The sequence below is a fragment of the Melozone crissalis genome, unplaced genomic scaffold, assembly GCF_028551555.1.
Source record: "Melozone crissalis strain CALT ecotype California unplaced genomic scaffold, PUWL_Pcris_2 ptg000004l_1, whole genome shotgun sequence".
Lineage (NCBI taxonomy): Eukaryota > Metazoa > Chordata > Aves > Passeriformes > Passerellidae > Melozone > Melozone crissalis.
The window spans coordinates 46,050,477-46,069,722 of record NW_026535782.1 but is presented as its reverse complement, the minus strand read 5'-3'; the positions used below and the strand labels follow the sequence as shown (position 1 = coordinate 46,069,722).

General features: G+C 37.0%; 1 protein-coding gene across 1 annotated transcript; it reads left to right on the top strand.

The window, feature by feature from the left end:
* Nucleotides 1–590: 590 nt before the first annotated feature.
* TXNRD1 (thioredoxin reductase 1) lies at nt 591–18,351 on the top strand. The gene is made up of 12 exons (XM_054275331.1): nt 591–662; nt 779–898; nt 1,702–1,844; nt 1,975–2,090; nt 3,435–3,660; nt 5,695–5,787; nt 7,507–7,583; nt 9,188–9,344; nt 11,376–11,483; nt 12,851–12,946; nt 15,026–15,160; nt 18,281–18,351. The coding sequence occupies exons 1-12, from the start codon at nt 617–619 to the stop codon at nt 18,341–18,343; spliced, it is 1,380 nt and encodes a 459-aa protein (XP_054131306.1). The 5' UTR covers nt 591–616; the 3' UTR covers nt 18,344–18,351.
* Nucleotides 18,352–19,246: the final 895 nt, after the last annotated feature.

Genomic DNA, 19,246 nt, shown 5'->3' with positions numbered 1-19,246 from the left:
TGATGCCAGCATAGTTGTGACTACTGCAAGTAGCAAAATTATTCTGCTTCATCTTATGGGATAGTTCTCAGTATCATTTACAGGCATTAATTGTAGATTTGCTAGTGAAACTTAGGGGGAATATAGGATCATAGAGTCATTAAGGCTGTCATGCTTGGCCATATGACTGGTTGTGTCATTTTATGATGTGTTTTCAAACAAATGCTGGAGAAACCATCTTTGAAGGGAAAACTGGATTAATTAGGAATCTGTTAAGTAGGTTAAAAGTAAATTGGTATGTTGGGAAATAGTCTGAACAAAGTGACAAGAAGGAGGAGTGAAGAGGAGGTTGGACTCAGAATCTCCTGCGTATCAGCTGGTGCCATGTTGTTTTGTAGTAGGGTGAATGCCTTTTTTTGCCTTTCAGCTTCTTTTTCCTACTGAATGCACAGGTGAATTCAGAAGATTAATGACTGTCTGCTCCCTTGCAAATCATTCACTGTTACTTAATTAAAAGTCACAAAGCTTTTCAGCAATGCATGGTGTTATTGTCTGCTTCAAGTTTAACTTCTCATATTTAGAAATGTGTCTTATTTAATTTGTTTTGCAGGAGGCTGCCAAATATGAAAAGAAAGTGATGGTGCTGGACTTTGTCATGCCTACACCTCAGGGAAGCTCGTGGGGTAAATTTCTCTTCATTGCAATCCTATTATAAAGGAGCTTTGCTCAGAGACTCTTATTTTCATGTTTGAAATCTACTACACTGATGTGAAAACCACATTCTGTTCCTTTCTTTCAGGTCTTGGAGGAACATGTGTAAATGTGGGCTGTATACCTAAAAAATTGATGCACCAGGCAGCTTTACTGGGACAAGCCTTGCAAGATTCACGCAAATTTGGGTGGCAGTTTACAGAAGAAGGTAAAGAAGGACATTTTTTCCAGTTTTGTCATTTGCACTGAAAATCCTGAGGTGCTTCATAATCAGGAGCACGTTGCACTGCAGCATATGTTGGCTTTAACAATGTGAGGTAACTTTGGAGGGCTTACACATAAATTGAAGTGCTTTTCAAGTCTAAAGCCATGGGGCTTATTGCTTCCATGTTTTCCATGTTTGTTAATAGCTCCTGATCATGTTAGTAATTGATGAGACTGTTGTATGAAAAAAACCAGTAAGGTGCTCTTCCATTTCTGAATGTACCAAAACATCTAAGGGAATACACCAGAATGTTGACTGACATAAACTTCTTATAGTTACAAGCAAGGATTTCCTTTCCCTAAGTGTCTATCACTACTGTGTAAGAAGATGGATTTTACTTTTTATTATCTCTGATATGCATGGTTATGGGATTATGATTTATTTAGGCTGCAATCCTGTTTTTGGAAGCATGCAGAGGCACCTCTCAGACATGCATTGTCTTCATTTGTTGAGCAATGTCACCTCTTACAGCTGTAAATATATATTTGTCAATATAAAACTGTCAATAATTCAGTAAGTCTTAATTTTAAATGTTTTAAGTCATACCTATTGCACTGTGACCTCTCATGTTATCCGTGCCAATGTAATGCTTTGAATTTCAGTAGCTTTACCCTGAAATAAAACAGAAGTAAGACAAACCCAGGAAGACTGGGTCATGAAAATAATCTCTTTGAGAATAGCAATTTTGCTGTGGAAAAAGAAAAACTCAGACTAAAAGGTGAACCTTCCTCTTTTGTTGCTGACAGTCAAACACAACTGGATGACCATGACAGAATCTGTTCAGAATTACATCGGTTCACTGAACTGGGGCTATCGGGTTGCCCTGAGAGACAAGAAGGTCACATATGAGAATGCATATGGAGAATTTGTCGGGCCACACACAATTAAGGTACATCATAGTCATTCTTTGCTGTGTCTTCCTGGGTTTGCTGTCTGAATAGAGATACTTCTCAAATAGAATAATTTTTCCTGTGGCGGGACTGTAAAACACTCACTTTGCACCAATACTTTGTATGCAGGCAACAAATAAAAAGGGAGTTGAGAAGCTGTACACAGCTGAGACATTTATCATTGCCACTGGTGAACGACCACGCTACCTGGGTATACCTGGAGACAAAGAATATTGCATTACCAGGTAAAAACAGGGAGGAATACAAAGTCATTCCTTGTGTGTAAATATTTCCCCATACTGAGAAGCACAGTCTACTTGAAAGAAAACTCTGTACTTCGATATTAGGGAAAGTGGGAATAGCATAGGTGCTGGTGTCATGAAGTTGGTAGGAATCTGTCCTCATGCATTGGGGTAGTCTTGAAATTCAGCACAATTTTTTTCCCAGCTACTCAGTGAAGATAATTCAGTTTTGGAAAAAACTGGTTTTGAGTGTCTGGTTAATTGCTAATGCCAAGCAAAAATGTTATATGAAGATTAAATGTGTTTTCATATCAGAGTATCTTTTAAGTTATTTGCTGTAGAAACAGAGGTTGGAATTACAGGCTGGCAAACCTATAGCAGTGAAATAAATAAGTGGCACAATTCCTCTGAAACCAAAACACCAAGTGGTGTGCTTCCCTTTTAATAAGTGGTAATGAAATTAAAGATGACAGATAATACAGCCTATAAAGTGGTGCTTTAAAGTAGCTTCAAGATGGAGGACTGAGAAATCCCAGAGTTAGACTATCAGATTGAGGCTATCTGTGTAATCTTCATTGAGTTCCTTGGGGTATAGGAGCTATGCCACAGCCTTTAATTGCATAATCACATTTATTACATCACGCTGAGAAAGGGACACTTATTTTAGACTGAAATATCCACAGAATTGTACTGTCAGACACTAAGTGTGTAAATGTGATGCCTCCATGAGTCCTGGCTCTGTGGAGAAGCCCTAGTTTTATAGCCTAGGTCCAAAGTGTGGTAGAACTGATGTAGCTTGATGAAGCAGTTGAAAGAAATGACAAGCAGACAAAGGAGCATGTTTTCCATAATTTCATACTTCTATCTTTGCCTGTTACTGTTGTTGTGTATATATCTGGCACTGTGTATAATGCTTCAGCAAAATTATAAGTCTTCAAAGTGATGATGGTATTTTATCTTAAAGCTGAACCCCTTCCACTTTTAGTTCTCGGGAGTTAAATTTGCTGCAAAATATTTAAAGCAAGATTTAGAGGGGAAATAAACACCTACCTTTTTCAACAATTTGTCCTAAATTTCTGTTAAAAAAAACTCTCCACATTTTTGTGGTGATTCAGAATTTTCATACTCCTTTTTTTTGTATGTGTACTCCTAAATATAACTTTTTCATCTGTCATACACTGGTTTCGTATTCCAGATGAACTTCCAAAAAATTAGGCAGGGTGTTTTTTGTGAACAGGGAAAGGAATAAAGTTCTATTCTTACAGGAAAAAAATTATATAAATATAAAGCACACTACATTTTTCTGACTGCCTCTAATTTCCTTATTCCTTTTTTTTTTTTTCCCAGTGATGACCTTTTCTCTCTGCCTTACTGTCCAGGGAGAACTCTGGTGGTTGGAGCTTCCTATGTTGCCTTAGAGTGTGCAGGATTTCTTGCAGGCCTTGGATTAGATGTCACTGTTATGGTGAGATCCATTCTCTTAAGAGGATTTGACCAGGACATGGCAAACAGAATTGGTGAATATATGAAAGAACATGGAATCAACTTCATTAGGGAGTTTGTGCCAATCAAGGTAGGCTCAAAGTGACTACAATTGATTGGGATGTACTCATCATAGTGTTTTAAGATGTAAATTATTGCAGTTAATACAAAAGTTGAACTTTCATTACAGTATCTGCTGTGACATAGAATGGGTTAATTTTTGTTTTAAGCCAACTCCATGAAACTTAATTAATTGAACTAATTAATCTTAATATGAAAATTTTATGAGATTATGAAATTCACTGTTTTGATCAGAATTAGTTAGGTTAGTTTATGTTACACAGAAAATGTTATACCTGCTTATCCTGGTTCTTCTTGCAGGCCCATAATTAAGCAGATACATAATTTCCTTGAAGATCAGGGCCCAGTGCATCAAAAACAATTCAATTTTTCATTGCCAATTTTCAAATTTTCAGCCAGCAAATTCTGTTTATATGCTGAGGATTAGTCGACTATCCAGAAAAGTAAATGGTCTTTAGAAGTATCATCTGTATAATTTACTTGGCAGAGTCCTTAAATACTTGCTCAATTTTTGTTGAGTTCAGTAAGAGTACTCATGCAGCTACTTACATATATTTATAGGCACGTGTGTAAGTAAATTCAGGTCGAATTTAAACCAAATTAGGAGTTCTGGAGCTTTTCTAATTTTCCAATGGAAAATCGACCTATCAAAGACTTCAGAGGGTGCTAACAGTATTTTTTTTATGTTTTTTCACCATAGTCCTTACTTATTTTGACATAGCAAATCATGTGTTAAGCAATTTCAATTTGGTGTTAAACCAGTGTGCTGCTGAGTTTAACACTTTGGGGTTTAAAATTCAGTGAAGACTGTTCATTTCCATTCTTAGCAGTATCAATAGCAGCTTTAAAAATGCTCTTGCCAGTTGGTACTGCGAGTCTGAGCATCTCTCACAGAATGAGAGTTGCTGTAAGAAGACAAAATGGATCTTTCCAGGAACTTAGTTTTTATGCAAGTTTTTGTTGCATAAATCCCATGCTGTATGAAAAGTAGGGATGATTATCTAGGTTTTGTTGCAGACATGGCCTTTTGTAAGCCGTAATGGGGAATGAGAAAGAAGGAAGCTGTGTTTAGAAGCAGATAATTTCAACTAAATGGCAAACAGGCTCCTCCAGACGCATCCTGTGATAAGCAGTTCGTCGCCACCATCACAAAATGCATTTCTGTGTATTTTGCCCTGTCCCGTCATTATATGTCTTTGATTTCAATGGGAATAAAATATTTGGCCCTGTTTCTGATTGAGAATATCCTTCAGCTTAAGTTGCTTGGTAGGTTTTTAGCAGGTTTTCTCATCTCTTTCAGACATTGTGTTTGAAGTTATGCATGTTGTGCTTATTAAAACCCTTTGTTGGGACTTTTGAAGGTAGAAGTTGAATTATTATAAATAATGTTGCCTTTGAATAGGAGCAGTTTAGCACAGTGATCCTTTAAGGTTGGTAGGATGGCACAGTTGGCTTTTCTAAATATAAATAATGGACAGAAATAAAATCTTTATCAGAAACTTTGCTCTTTCTGCCTCTAAATATTGAACATGAAGTAGGAACAAGGGTGTTGTTGAAAAGTACCTTTTCATCTGTAGGATGAACACTAAAATTTCCCAGAATTATGTTAAGTGTTGCACACTTACATGTCTGTTGAATGTACTGATGAGGCTTTTCTATGACAGTAGCTTCCCATGGGTGGAGGGAATGATGCCAGCACTTAGAGAAAATGTCTAATGGTGTTTCCTTCCTACTTGTGTCCTCTGTCCCCACAGGAATGAGGGCATATGTCCCCAGGTCATGTGATGGACTTGGACAAGAACTTAACCATGAGACCACTTTTAAAAACAGAAATGACATTTTGTTTTCTTGGTCATAAAAATAAATGTAGGGACATAAAAAACCACATTAAAATATGCAAGTAGAAATGTAAAGAATTTTTAGAGTGCCTTATTTTAGATCATGGTTAAAATTCTCTCAATGATATTTGGTGGGAAAACATAGATTGGTATATTTTTATATGAAACTTTTTTTTTTACCCTATCCAATCCCCAAATTGTTGTAGGTTGAGCGGGTTGAGGAAGGAACTCCTGGAATACTGAAAGTTACAGCCAAATCCACAACAGGGGATCAAATAATTGAAGTGGAATACAATACTGTGAGTCCTGTCTGTATGCATGAAGCATGTGAAATAGTCTTCCATTAAATGTCGATATTTTGTGGGGTGTTTTTATCCACACATTAGATTTTTAAAAACTATTTTAGTCATTACAATATGCTAATTGCACACACTCAGCAGGTAATTAATCTGGAAATAAAAGTCCCCAAATCAATGGTTATTTTGCCTTCGCAAATCAGTTTGCATGCTTTTGAAACCTATTTCTTAGCTTAGGGGTGTAGATGAGCTTGGTCCTGTGGCATCAGTTGCAGGATTTTTTCCCTGTGAGATATTTGTAATAAATTATAAGTAATGATTTATAATAGCTTTCATAGTGATTAGGGCATGTTTTGTTGTTAGCTCAAAACAATGGTCAGTACAGGAGTTAAACAAATGCATGACATGTCATCTCAAGACCTGTTCTTGACACATCTTCACAAACACAGCAAATGCCCTGTGGCAAGTCAGTCAGGAAACGTCGTTACACACTTAAGACAGTAAAATTGTAGCGTGCAGGCATGGTATTGTATGTTTGATTGACTGTTTCCATCACACCTCACTCCACTCATTTTCATCGGCCTTGATGCTGAAAGGAGAAAAAAAAAATTGTGAATAGAGTATTTGGAACCACACAGAATGCATAAAGACAGGCCTTTGCCAGCCTGGGACTTCAGACTGCAAATACTGTGTGCCAGTGACCTCGTTTAGCTGTACAGTGCATCAGTCATCCCCTATAAAGGGCACACAGTGCATCTGGGAGCCAATACTCTGAGAAAGTTTAACAATGACAGCAGGCTGTTTTACAGGATTGTAATACTGGGGTTTTTCTAGTCCATAATAGTGAAAGCTTATTAGGAAGGAAATCAATTCCATCCTTTTATTAATGAAACTTCTGGTTTCTTGTTACTACATCATCACTGAAATGCTGTCACTCCTCATAGAAGCTGAGAGCTGTGTGTGCTGCATTATAAGACCTTCAGCTCTAAAGATGTGGTGTGTTTGATCATCTGTAAGACTTGAAGGAGATCTTGGGATTCCTTCAGGACAGTTCTTAGTTGTCATATGAAAAGCATTGTTAGTTATCCGGGCAGTTGTCCAAGACTACAAAGCATGTAGCAATTTTCCTTGTGATAGCAGAAGTTGGAACACGATTTATTAAGTTAGCAGAGTTGATAGGATGGGATTTCAGCCTTGACAAATGTTCAAACAAATAATATTAAAAAAATAATATTCTTTGGGAGTGGTTGACTGAGAGCCTATATAAGTAAATTATATTTTCAGATAAAAATATTATTTTATGATATTTTTATTTGCTTAAGCATCTGAGTTTCTTTCTTAAAGAGCCCTTTCCTTATGGAGCATTTTGAGGTCACTTGCTCTGGTAAGGATTCGGGATAATATCTTGGTGTAAAATTTCCTTGGTGTAAGGAAATAAAGAATCTGTCCCTAACTGATTGGTTTAGAATATTCTTGGAGTATTCCTCAAGGGAAAGCTATTTGCCTGGTTTTAATATTAGCATTAAAACCTGGTATTGTTAGGTCATGGTGGTAACATGGCTTGTCATAAACTCTATGAATGTACAATGGATAACAAATGTATTCACCTTACTGTGACCAAGCTTTAGATACTAATCCCTAGTGTATATATAGAAGATAATAGCCAAAGAAAATGCACTTTTGGGTTTCTAGAAATCAGTCATGTGCATTGCTGTTTCGCAGATGCTACTGGCAGTTGGACGAGATCCGTGCACAAGAAAAATTGGTTTGGACAAAGTTGGAGTGAATATCAATGAAAGGTAAGGACGGATGTCTGTGTACCACTCGCTGCTGAGTTTGTGTCATGTGCTGCCACAATGGTAGTAGTGCAGAAACACCCAAATCTTTGAGGAAAATTTTGTTTTTTGTTTCTGTACACTTGGATGGGAGAACATGTAGCAGATAGCTACATTTTCTCCCATGGTACTGCTACATTTGCTTTTTTGTTGCTGAAATGTCAATTTCTAATTCCTGGGAGAAAAAAGTGTCTATTTCATTCTTTCTAGATTTACAGGTCCATCTTAGCTTCTTCCAGCCACAGGGTTTTCTAGGATCTGTCAGTTGTTCCTTATACTTTCTTTTTCTCATCTTCTTGCTTTTGTCACCTCTTGGAACAAAAATCTGTTCATTCATACAGGCTTTTAGAGCAGTGAGTTTTGTTCAAATTTTAATGTAAAAGCTACTATATGTTATTTTGAAAGATAAGGTTCAAGTAGCATTCCTTAAACTCTCACATGAAATTCTTGATGTGTTTTAGGTTTTGGAGGGCTTTATTTCTTGGCTTTAATCAACCCTTGGATACAATCTGTGTCTTCTATGGAAGAGTACTTGATGTTAAATGTAGTGAGGTTGTTGTACCAGGGAGCGGAGCTATCAGTAACGTTTTCAATATTGGTAACTAAAACATCTTGCAGGAATGTGGGTCCTCAGAGATCTTCCCTTTGAAGTGAAAACAAGGGACCATGACCCTGACCAATGCAGAGTATTTATATATGAATGCAGCAACTGATGTTGTCAAGGGGCACAATGTGATATTTCAAATAAGTGGTCCACTCAAAATTGGCAGATCCATGTTGGTTTGTAGAGCAGTACACATCTTTCTGATGTCAGGACACCTATTACTAGCTTAATAGAATGAACTATAAAGATATTAGCATAAAGTGTATAATTTTTAGTGAGTGCAAAATTGAGGAAGTTGGATTTTTAATATGGGAATTGCTGCTGGTTTCTCAAGTAACTGTGTTTCTGTGTCTGTCTGATTAGGTTTCCCTGTTACATGTGTTTCCTGGGGTGATTACTGCACTATTTCATTTATTGATGAAGTAGGAAATATTAATAATTAAAAACTTCCATTAGCTCAGTGCACTTACATCTAAAAAGCTTGCTGTCTGTTCCTTAGGTAGGGTATGTACCAGCTTGACTTGTTTCTGTGTAGAAGCCTGAAAAATAAGTTTCTATAAAAAGCTTCAGCCACTGGACTGAAATTTCAGTAGTGGAAAAATTGTTTTGTCCTACAAAAGGAGTGGGAAAATGTCTCTTCCTGTCATTCCTGAAAGTTGCCAGTACACAGTTCAGCTGGTGGTAGAAGGTGTTTCAGGAAGAGGTTTCTGCTTCACCTCAGTGATTCAGGAGATGAATTGCAGCTTCTGAAGCTACCTCCTTGTCCAGTGTGTGAATTCCTGTAGTTTTGGTCAAATTTGCCCTATTTTATATTCCTGCCCGAGACTGTAAGTTTATGAATATGAATTCTTCATACTTCACATACAAGTCTTTCTCTTAAAGCTAAGGGGCCTGCAAGGTTATTTACACCTCCAGCCTTCACAGCAGAAGACTTGGATCTTTTTCTTGTTAATTCCAATTGCAGAACAGGAAAAATTCCTGTCAATGATGAGGAGCAGACAAATGTTCCGTATATCTATGCTGTTGGAGATATCCTGCAGGACAAGCTGGAACTCACACCGGTGGCAATCCAGGCAGGAAGGTTGTTAGTTCAGAGGCTTTATGCTGGGACAACCACTAAGGTAAGGAACCAGTCTGCTTGCTTGTGGAAAACCCAGTAGAATTTTAAGGATTAGCTTTGATGATCATTTTCATTTTCCCCTGGCAAAGATATTACTGCAGATATGTTTGGCTAAGTGTGTAGGATGAAATTAATACCTTGTGGATTAAGCAGTAGTATCTTTTTTTCCTATTAAGAGGGTTTCGTTTTCTCTCAAAGTACAATGATAATGAAATTAACAGAGATCATTTAACTTGTTTTCAATTCTACTGCCTTCCTTAAAAGTCATCAATCTTTCCCATCCTGTTAAATGCTTTAACACTAATTCAAAGGCAGTTTGCTGAACCTACCTATGGTCCCTAAATAGAGTGGAATAGGAGTTTGTGATCTTAATTTTCAGTCTTATTTTAATGATTTTTTTTCGTTTCTCATCTGTATGTTTTCAATGTAATATGCAGTCCCAATTGTAGTTGAATGTGGACACAAAGGAAGATGACATGTACCAGTAACTCAGCACATGTTTATACCTGAGTAGTTGAATTAATGGATTCAGTGTTCATGTTTTGTACTAGTGCAGTTCTGGGTTTCAGCCAGGTTACGGTTTTTCAAATGGGAGTAATGTGGGTACTCATTTACACCTTATGTTTAAACCAGAAGGAAAGGAGAGTGTCTTTAAAGAAGTGTTACACTGATATGGGTACTTGTCTCACCTTCATAACCATATGGCATGACCATAAAGGTTTATCCCTTTCAGAGCCTGCTGTATTCATAGCAAGTTCAACTATCAGCCAGATTTAGAGCATGATCGAGTTGTTTGTTTTACATTGGCAGTAACAGAACCCTGAATCAGTGCACATAATGTCATTGAAATAGCCAGACAAGGTTTAAGAAACTGTAGCAGAAGCCAAATATTTTTATTGCTGCAATGCTATGGATATGTCTTAATTTACATTTTATGCTAGATAAGTCTGTCAAGGTACAAAAATTGCCGTGCTGCCAAAGGAAGGATTCTTATTCAGTGAATCCAAGAAACGAGTAACTACTTTAAAAAAATGGGAGTGTGGCTCATACTACCTTTGTAACAAATCTGGAGAAGGTGATTGAAATATAATGAGGTGTTATGGATAGGTGGGGCAAGAACAGTAGTCAGCACCTTAGTTGATCCCCAGTCACAAAGGAAATTAATTAGAGTTGAAATATGTAGAAAAGAAAATTGCTAGACATGAAATAGAGCTGACCGGCCTGCTAGTCTGCTATAGCAGAATGACTCATTTGGTGTATATGGGAAGAGCAGAGTATGTTTGTTTATTTTGAGTCTAGTGAAAGCTTTTGACACTGCCTCTATAACATTGTCATGGACAAAGGGATGAATTGCAGGCTGGGTAAGTGGGCAGTGAGGTGGGTTGAAAACTGGCTGAACAGACAAGCTTAAAGGCTCAGCATTCCAAAGACCAGCTGAAGGCCAGTCCCTGGTGGTGTGCCACAGGCTTGGGCTTGGTTCCAGTGCTGTTTAACAGCTAATGGATCTGGATGCTGAGAACAATGCTCAGGAAGTTTGGAGATGATACAAAACTGGGAGAAGTGACAAGTTTTCACTGTTCCCCCAGATGGTTGTACTACATGTGATTGGTTTTTCGGCATCACCTAGGCCACAGCTGATGAAAAATGAGTTTTGAATGGTAGTGGTGCCCTTGCAGCATCTCCAGCTAAAAATGGTATGCTTCCTAGAAGTGGTTGAACAGGCAATTTTTATGTCCAGTTTGGCCTGTGCTCTGGTATATTTGTTAAATAGGGCACTGAATTTCCTTTTCCATTTAATCAATGCCTACTAATGTTTGAGTGGCTTTAAGCTGTCTTTTTTTTTTCTTGCTCTAATTAGCACCTCTGTAATGAACAAACAAAAAACTGTACCTTAATTTAAGACAATTAAAAAAAAAAAAGAGCTTTGAGAATTGGGAATAATCAAGCTTTTCTTGCTGTATTTCAGACTACTGTATGCTGATTTTATTACTGATGTTGTGTGGGTTTTCATTTTGTTTTGAATGCCATACAGTGTGACTATGTGAATGTTCCAACTACTGTATTTACTCCTTTGGAGTATGGAGCCTGTGGGTACTCTGAAGAGACCGCAGTGGAGAAATTTGGGGAGGAAAATATTGAGGTAAATGCCTTAATTTCACCTGGGTTTTAGTTTTCCAATTTGTAATTTAAAATAATATTAAGAGTAAATTAAAACAGCATTTTGTGCTCTGATGTAAGGACAGGAGGTGACTAGGTACATGTTTTGTCTTCCTTGGCTGTTCCTAGACATGTTATAAAAATAATGTTCAATTCCAATAGCTCTAATTGCAGGTATGTTCTATTTTTGGCAAAAGGAGGCTTAAAGGTGGAGTGTTTGGTTTAAAAAAAATTAGAAAAAGGGTTTGCATGTGTCTGAAAATACTTCAGGATAATTTTAAACTGGATATATGCTGGAAACAATACACTGGTTTTAATGGCAAAGTGGAGCTTTTTTACCTACAGCATGGCAAATTTCTTACCATAGTGATTTTTACTTTATAAAGCCAAATGTTAGCTCATTTTCCTGTTTCCTTTGACTGTACAAAGAGGTATGTGCTTAATTATACTCATGTGAGTAATCCCTTTTCATTCCCTGGGATTGCTGGTCAGGAGTGAAATTAGACAAATACAAGCACTTAGTGTCTGAGGCTGTTCTTCCAAAATGCTGTACTGACCACATTACAGAAAGCATGAGGGGAGGAAATCTCACAATAAACTGAACTTTTATGTCCTGCAAATATCACCTGAGGAGCATTATTTACAGAAATAAGCAGGTAAGTGGTAGTGCATGAAGTTGAGAACTTGTCCCCCTCTTAGCTGACTTTTTCCGATTTGAACTGTGGAGGAAAACAAGTAAATAAAACTCAAAATAGCAGTGTGAAAAATACTGTAAACCTGATCACAGGGCAAAGTCTTAGACTCTTTTCTCCCTGCAAAGTTTGTATATACCCAGGCAAATTTTTGTTGTTGAGTGAAATTCTTGGTGTTATATGTGAAACACTGGACCATTTATTCTTAAAAAATGCACTTTTGATTTTGAAAGCATTTTATTTTTTGAAATATGCACACAGAAGCATTTGTGCTCTGGCTAAGTCCTCATTTAATGTATTCTGACCTCTTTATTGTGTCACCTTATTGGCTTTTGCAAGGTTTTTGCAAGCCTCAGTAAGATTATTGAGTCACTTGTAATTTTGTAATTTAATAAGAACACAGTGAACTGTGTAATATTCTGGAAGTGTAATGTTCTTATGGCTTCTCATTTTTAAATTATTGGATGTCACTAGTACTTGGTTTATAGAGACTTCTGTCTTTGGCATTCATTGAGGGAAAAGAGTATCATCATAATTTCAGGTGTTCTAAATGCTGTGTACATAGCTCATTATTTAGGATAATCGGGCAGCTTTTGGAAGATCATGTTCTCTCCTTGGAAATTTTACGACTCTTTTTTAACCTGTGTTTTATTTCCAGGTGTACCATAGTCATTTCTGGCCACTGGAGTGGACTGTACCATCCAGAGATAACAACAAATGCTATGCAAAGATAATTTGCAATACTCAAGATAATGTAAGTTATCCTTAACGTAAGTTATTTCCTTCCTGGGAAAACAATATCTAAATGTTTATCATAAAACTGTTGATGACACAAGAGCTATAAATAGGTTGTTTTTAACAAATTAAAATGAATTTAAATTTGCCTACCTTTTGAAGTGTAATAAATATTTATAGTGATGCATATTTCTGTGTATACAAAACCAATTCCCAGTAAAATACAAAATTCTGCCATTGTTATTTGTATATGATACTTCTTCCATATATGTAAAATAAGAAGTAGAGATCTTTAAGACTGTTGATTAACTTTGAGAAGAGAGCAAATCAATGTATGTAAAAAGGGTTAGGAATTTTATTGGTTTATTCTCTCTGCCCCAGACTTGGACATTCTCTACTGGGAGACTCTTCTCTCTGAAATTGAGGTCTCTCAGAAACTATCACAACTTGTAACCACTCCAAATTCGCATGTGTTCATAAAATTCTTGAGCTTGTTATAACAGGATAATGTATCTTCCCTGCACAAATCCCATTTAGGATGATAATACCAGAATTATCCTTGGACTAGGATCAAATTTCCTGGCCATGGAAATTATCAGTACCCGCTGAAGCAAAAGCAAAACTAGTAATTGGTTAGAAGAATTGGTGTGGCTATCTTAGAATGATAATCATCTGTTCAATAAACTGTAGTTGATTTTATTATTATAAATTATTATGAAGAGTAATATTCTATTAAAATATATTCCTGTTAAGATGGTAGCATATCTGTCCTATGAGAAAAAACAAAACTAACTTAACTTATATTCATCTTTCTTAGATACAGATTTTTCTTTCTGCCGTCTTTCTAAGCATCTTGTCAACATTTTGTAAAATTTGCACACCTGTCCATCTCCTCTTTCTGGAGGAGTTTGCAGTAGTGTGGAAGGTATTTTAGAGCCTTTAGCTATGCTCTAATCCAGAGTCACTTAAGAAAATGCAAAGATTTAATGGTGATTTAAAGTGTTTCGTTAATTTATTTTCACTCCTTGTCTTGAAAACTTGAAATGTGTTTAAACATCTAGGTGTAGACTTGAAAGTTACCCTGGAAAAAAATAATAGTTCAGTAACTATTTAAATCTCTCATTGCCTTGGTTTCATTGCTATGGTTTTATTTTGACATATGTCAATATTTCTAAAGGAAAATTAAGATAATTCCATTTTACTTATTACCTGATTAGAGCTTTTCTTATTTAAATAAACCCTGTGGTAAATCTCAGTCCTCAGATTTACTGAAAGAATAATAACCTTTCAGTAGTATTCACTATACCCAATATATGTGATATTTAGCAGGAAGAGCAGATAACTTTTGATACTCAGCTGAGCTATATCTATGCTCACCAAAAACTGATGAATTTCCTGAAGGCCACTAAAGCTCACAGCAAGTGATGTGCTAAATTTTCATGTTTCTCTCATTAAGAAACGCAGGTCAAGTCAGTACAGCTTGTTCTGCTGGATGTTTTCTGAGGGTGTATGTGCAGTGTAATGTGTTCTGCAATTGAACAGGAGTATAGAGAGGAAGAGTGTGAATGGTACCTTCCTTGTAACTGGATGGGTTTTTTGCCAGTCTCTAAGTGTATTATCTCCCACTGAAAACCAACACTGCCACAAGAGTCATTGACAGTTCAGTTAGAATAGACTTCTTGCCGTGTCTGGTTGGCCACAACTTCAGCTTGTGGTCCTTTTCTGTGAACAACTATCAAACTGAAAATTCTTCAACAGATACAGACCCTGTAGCCACCTACCGCAGGCCCTCATACTGGAAACCTTAATGCAGGGTGCTCGCCTTTCGTTAGGCAAATGTTCTGTTGGCATGAGTGGAATAACTCACCTGAATAAAATCTCCTGAGTTCCTAGTTGAATCTTTGGAGAGAGAGAACTAAATTACGTGGCCGCACATCTGTTGGTGCAAATTATAATTCATATTTTAGTGGTTACATTAATTTGTGATACATTTTGTGAGCTGATTAAATTATATACTCTGAATAAGAAAGCTTTACACGTTGTCTAAAGAGAACTGAATTCTTGATTGTGCTTGAATTTGATTGTCTTTGACATTTAGGAGAGAGTCATTGGCTTCCATGTCCTTGGTCCAAATGCTGGAGAGGTCACCCAAGGGTTTGCAGCTGCTATTAAATGTGGGTTGACAAAAGAACAGCTGGACAGCACCGTAGGAATTCATCCTATCTGTGCAGAGGTTTGTATACAAAGTCACCTCAGAGCCCAGCTTTCATGGCATTCTGGGGTAAGGTGTTAGAAATCTGAATAACGGAGCTCTGTTAAAGAGGTCCAAATTTGCAGGAAGGTGGGGGGAGGAAAGGAGAGGAAATTATCTGGTTTTATATTTAGAATTCTAACACTTAGGCTTAGTCTGGGATTTTTTAAATTGTTTTTTAAAAATTGTGTTCATTTGTGAAAAGTTTATGCCTTCCCTTAATCCAATTCTCTCTCTACTGGGACGTATAGAATTTTTATCCTACTCAAGATTATGAAGGCTTCAAATACTATTTCTGCTAAAGCTAGATTAGTGCACCCAAAATAGGCTTACAAACTAGTGGTGGGAAAGGGGACCAGTTACATGACAATTTTTCTATTAAACTCCCTCCTCTTAAAGATCTCTTCCTTATCCTGTAGGCTTTCAATTAAGGAAGCCACACAAGTATTTCTACTTTTTATCTTGCTGTTCCTCTTGAATGAAGAGCTCAATTTTCTCTAGCAGGTGTGGAACAGCTCCTTCCAGATGTAAATCAGAGATTGATTTTAGTAGCATTAGGACCAGTTTATATTAGCTGAGGATCCCTGAAAGCTTTTTTATGACCTGTGTAAGTCTTCATACAGAGTCTCTGGTTGTGTTAGAAGTAAAGCAGTACAAGGGAGCACCAGAATGCTCCTCTGCAGAAGTGGCATCCACCTCTCTTCTTTCCTACTTTCTAGGTGATTTAGTAAAAGCAACGCAATAAGGACTTCATTAATGGACTGCTAGCAATCTAAATCCTCTACAAAACATCCACAATATATTCTGTTCTTTGTAGTACCATTTAATGGTATTCTTGGAGGCCCTTGAAGAGGGCTAGCAGGTCCTTGTCTTCCCAGGGGGCCTGTGGAGGGCAGCATTCAAACCTGTGAACTCAAGTGGGGTATTAGCATATGCAGTGTGAAGAGAGGATGAGAGTCATAATTTATTCTGGACATCTGAGCTGCTAAAACAGAAACTGAATAGAGTGATGATTAGACATAATTCAGGGAGGTAATTTCAGATAATCAGATTTGTTTGAATGGGGGAGGAAGAAATTGGCTCAGGAAAAATATGTATTGAAAAACTCCAGGAAACGCTGATCATTTTTAGTGACAGTCTTCAAAAGGGTTTTTTATGCTTTTACTTAATTTAATCTCTTGAGCAGTAAATAAAAATCAAAGTGCAAGATGGCACTCTTTGATTAGAAAAATGCTTGAAAACTGGGTTTGTGAGAAATGAGCATATTGGATTAATAGAATGATGGATAATATCACCGTTATCTTTGTTACATCCCTGTAAAAGTTAAAGAAAATGAAGTCTATTTGAACAGGAAGGACCAGTGTTACAGGGTCAAGTGCTGACATCTTCACTGTCACTAGTACTAATTAATTGCTGAGTCTCTTGTGAAACATGGTTTTATTCCACTTGAAGAAAACCTTAAGACTGAGGGTCCCATTTTCACTGTCTATGAATTAGAGCCAGATTTTCCTTCTCTTCTTGAAGCAGCATTTTCTTCAGCAGAAAACAGGAGCTCAGAATGGAATTTCTTGCAAGGTTGAGTGCAAATAACTGCAAGCACAGAACTGGTAGGACCTCAGCCCTACAGAGAATTACATCTCAGCCTCAACTGCACTGTGCTGCCTGAAATTCAGGGGGGTACTATTGATCATCTGTGATGAAGAGAAATTGTGTCCTGAAAGCTGGGGTGATTCTTCCAGGTAGCTAATGATGGCTTTCCAGCCATTGGATCTAAGGTTTTGTCTTCCCTTAAGTAAAAAACAAATTCTATCTAAAATACTTGTTTCCAACAATTTTCAAATTACTCCATCTGGCTTACTAGGGAGCAGTGTGGTCCCCTCCCGCACCTGGAGGTTGCAGTCTGGCCAGGAGGAAAGCAGATAAATTTTGTGGTTTTTAATCTTGGTCTTTTGAAATGAAATAACAATAAATGAAGACTCTCATATGTTGTCAGGCTGTGGATCAGAAATGAAGTCTACAAACCCCTCTCTCAAAACATGCACTATGTTTTAGATAAGTCACTGTTCTTATGCCATATACATTAGATATGCATTTGTCTTCCTGATTTGTGGATAATGCTTTATGTGCTTATAGAAAGTGGAAGAGGTTTATCATTTATTGATGTTGTCCTCTGAAGACCTGCTAGCAGTCCTAATGCAGCAAAACTTCTACTTAAAGAAATATAAGTCTTTCTGATCCCCGTTATCTTTAGATACTTCAATGTTATTTGTATAGCTGAAACGTGTATGTACTATATTCTGTGCTAAGTTTATTCTTCCTGAGAGATAGCTCTGATGATAACTAATTATTGCAACTCTGGAACATTTAGATAACAGTGGTTTTGATTTCTGTTTTTCCTTTCTATATTGTATGTATGCAAAACAATGCAATTATTTGCATAGTAAAGTACCAGTATTAAGCAAATGTTTGTAGAATTAATTTTCCTTCCCAAATTCTAATCTGTTAATTTTACAATAATTATTTAGGAATAATATTTTTTTTTAATGTGACTTGAAAGCAGTAAAGTCTGGTATTTTTCAAACTAGTTTTACTCAGTGTTCCCATAACTGTTGTCAAGAGAACACAGATACCAGACATAATGTCTTTATCAGCAATCACTTCCATGTTTTTATAATGGCTAGAAAGGCACAAAGGCAAAATTCTCTCCAAATGCCCAGGCCTTGAGTTAACTTCACTTTCCCCAACAAAGAAGTTTTCTTTGAGCCATAAAGACACTTATTCATTAGGTGTACTGGAGTCTATTATTGCTGAGCTTGTTCCCACTGTAAAAACTTGGGGGCATTAAGATGAGAAGTGGTATAAAGCCATGTGACTTCCTTAATTCTTTCTTTTCCACTGTAAAAGGAAGAACATAAGTTAAATGAAGAGAACAGAAGTAATTTGTGTGTGCTGTTTAATGACAAGGATTTTAAAAGTAGGACTTTCATTATTTTCTTACTTTAAGAATTGGCTCCGATTTTGAGCATCATGCCCAGTTTAATCTTCCAGGAAAAAAAAGTAAATTTAGCTGTGCTGAGAATCTTCTTTCTTCTTTGTCTCAAGGTATTCACCACTCTGTCTGTGACTAAGCGTTCTGGTGAAAACACCACTGTGAGTGGATGCTGAGGTTAAATTCCCCCATAATTGCTATTGCCAGAGACTGACTTTCATCACAGTGTCTGACTCCTGCAATTCAGAAGATTTTGGGAGAAGTTGCCCTTGGACACCTGCAGAAATGTGTAGAGCTTAACCTGGACATTCCATCATCTTAGTGAGAAGAGCTCTGTGGGAGTTGGTTACTTGTGGTGCCTGGCTGGCAATTAGCAATACAATGGGAATCTGGACTGCTGAGTTGCTGATTAGCAGGGCATTTAATAAATGCCTTCATGAAGTCATAGCCTGAAGCCTGCATTGTCTGGTGGGCAGTGATGGAAGAACTGCTAGCTGGAAAACAGCTGTTTTGGTTTGGCTTTATTCCTCTCTAGTTTCTTTCATGAACATTCCTTTCTAGTTCTTTCCAGAACAAAGAACTTCCCACCACAGAAAAATTCCTCCCAAGTTCAGGTAGTTGTATCAGATAAAACAGTTCCTTTGTTCTGAATCATGACACACAAATGCAAGGTCTCCTCATGAGCATACATTTTACCAGCTCACGTGCCAATAGAGGGCAAGTTCTACTTATTTGATCATGAGGAAGAAAATAGCCTTGGAAAAAAGTTTAGTACCACTTAAAATAACATATTTCTTGTATTCCAAACTGACTATGTTGTGACTTTTCATTTAGAGAGCCTTATTTGTGAAAACATTCTTCTCAATGAGAAAGGAAAATAATTTATGAAGGCCTTTTGATACAGAAAGTTGCTGTGTTTCTTCCCTGAAATCATGCATATAATGCAGATGTGATGATTTTAGCTCTTTCTCAAGCTTATGTGATTATAATGAATCTGATTTGGAGCTGACAGAATTCCAATGTTGAATGAACTGTCCTTCCAAGAACTTCGTGCAACTTCATTAAATTTGAGTAAATTT

What these genes read in the sequence shown, in the direction of transcription:
- TXNRD1 (XM_054275331.1), top strand. Translation starts at nt 617, where the DNA reads ATGGTGCTGGACTTTGTCATGCCTACACCTCAGGGAAGCTCGTGGG. An exon ending in ACCTCAGGGAAGCTCGTGGG is followed by an intron (nt 663 to 778) that starts GTAAATTTCTCT and finishes CCTTTCTTTCAG; the next exon opens with GTCTTGGAGGAACATGTGTA. An exon ending in ATGCTGGGACAACCACTAAG is followed by an intron (nt 9,345 to 11,375) that starts GTAAGGAACCAG and finishes AATGCCATACAG; the next exon opens with TGTGACTATGTGAATGTTCC.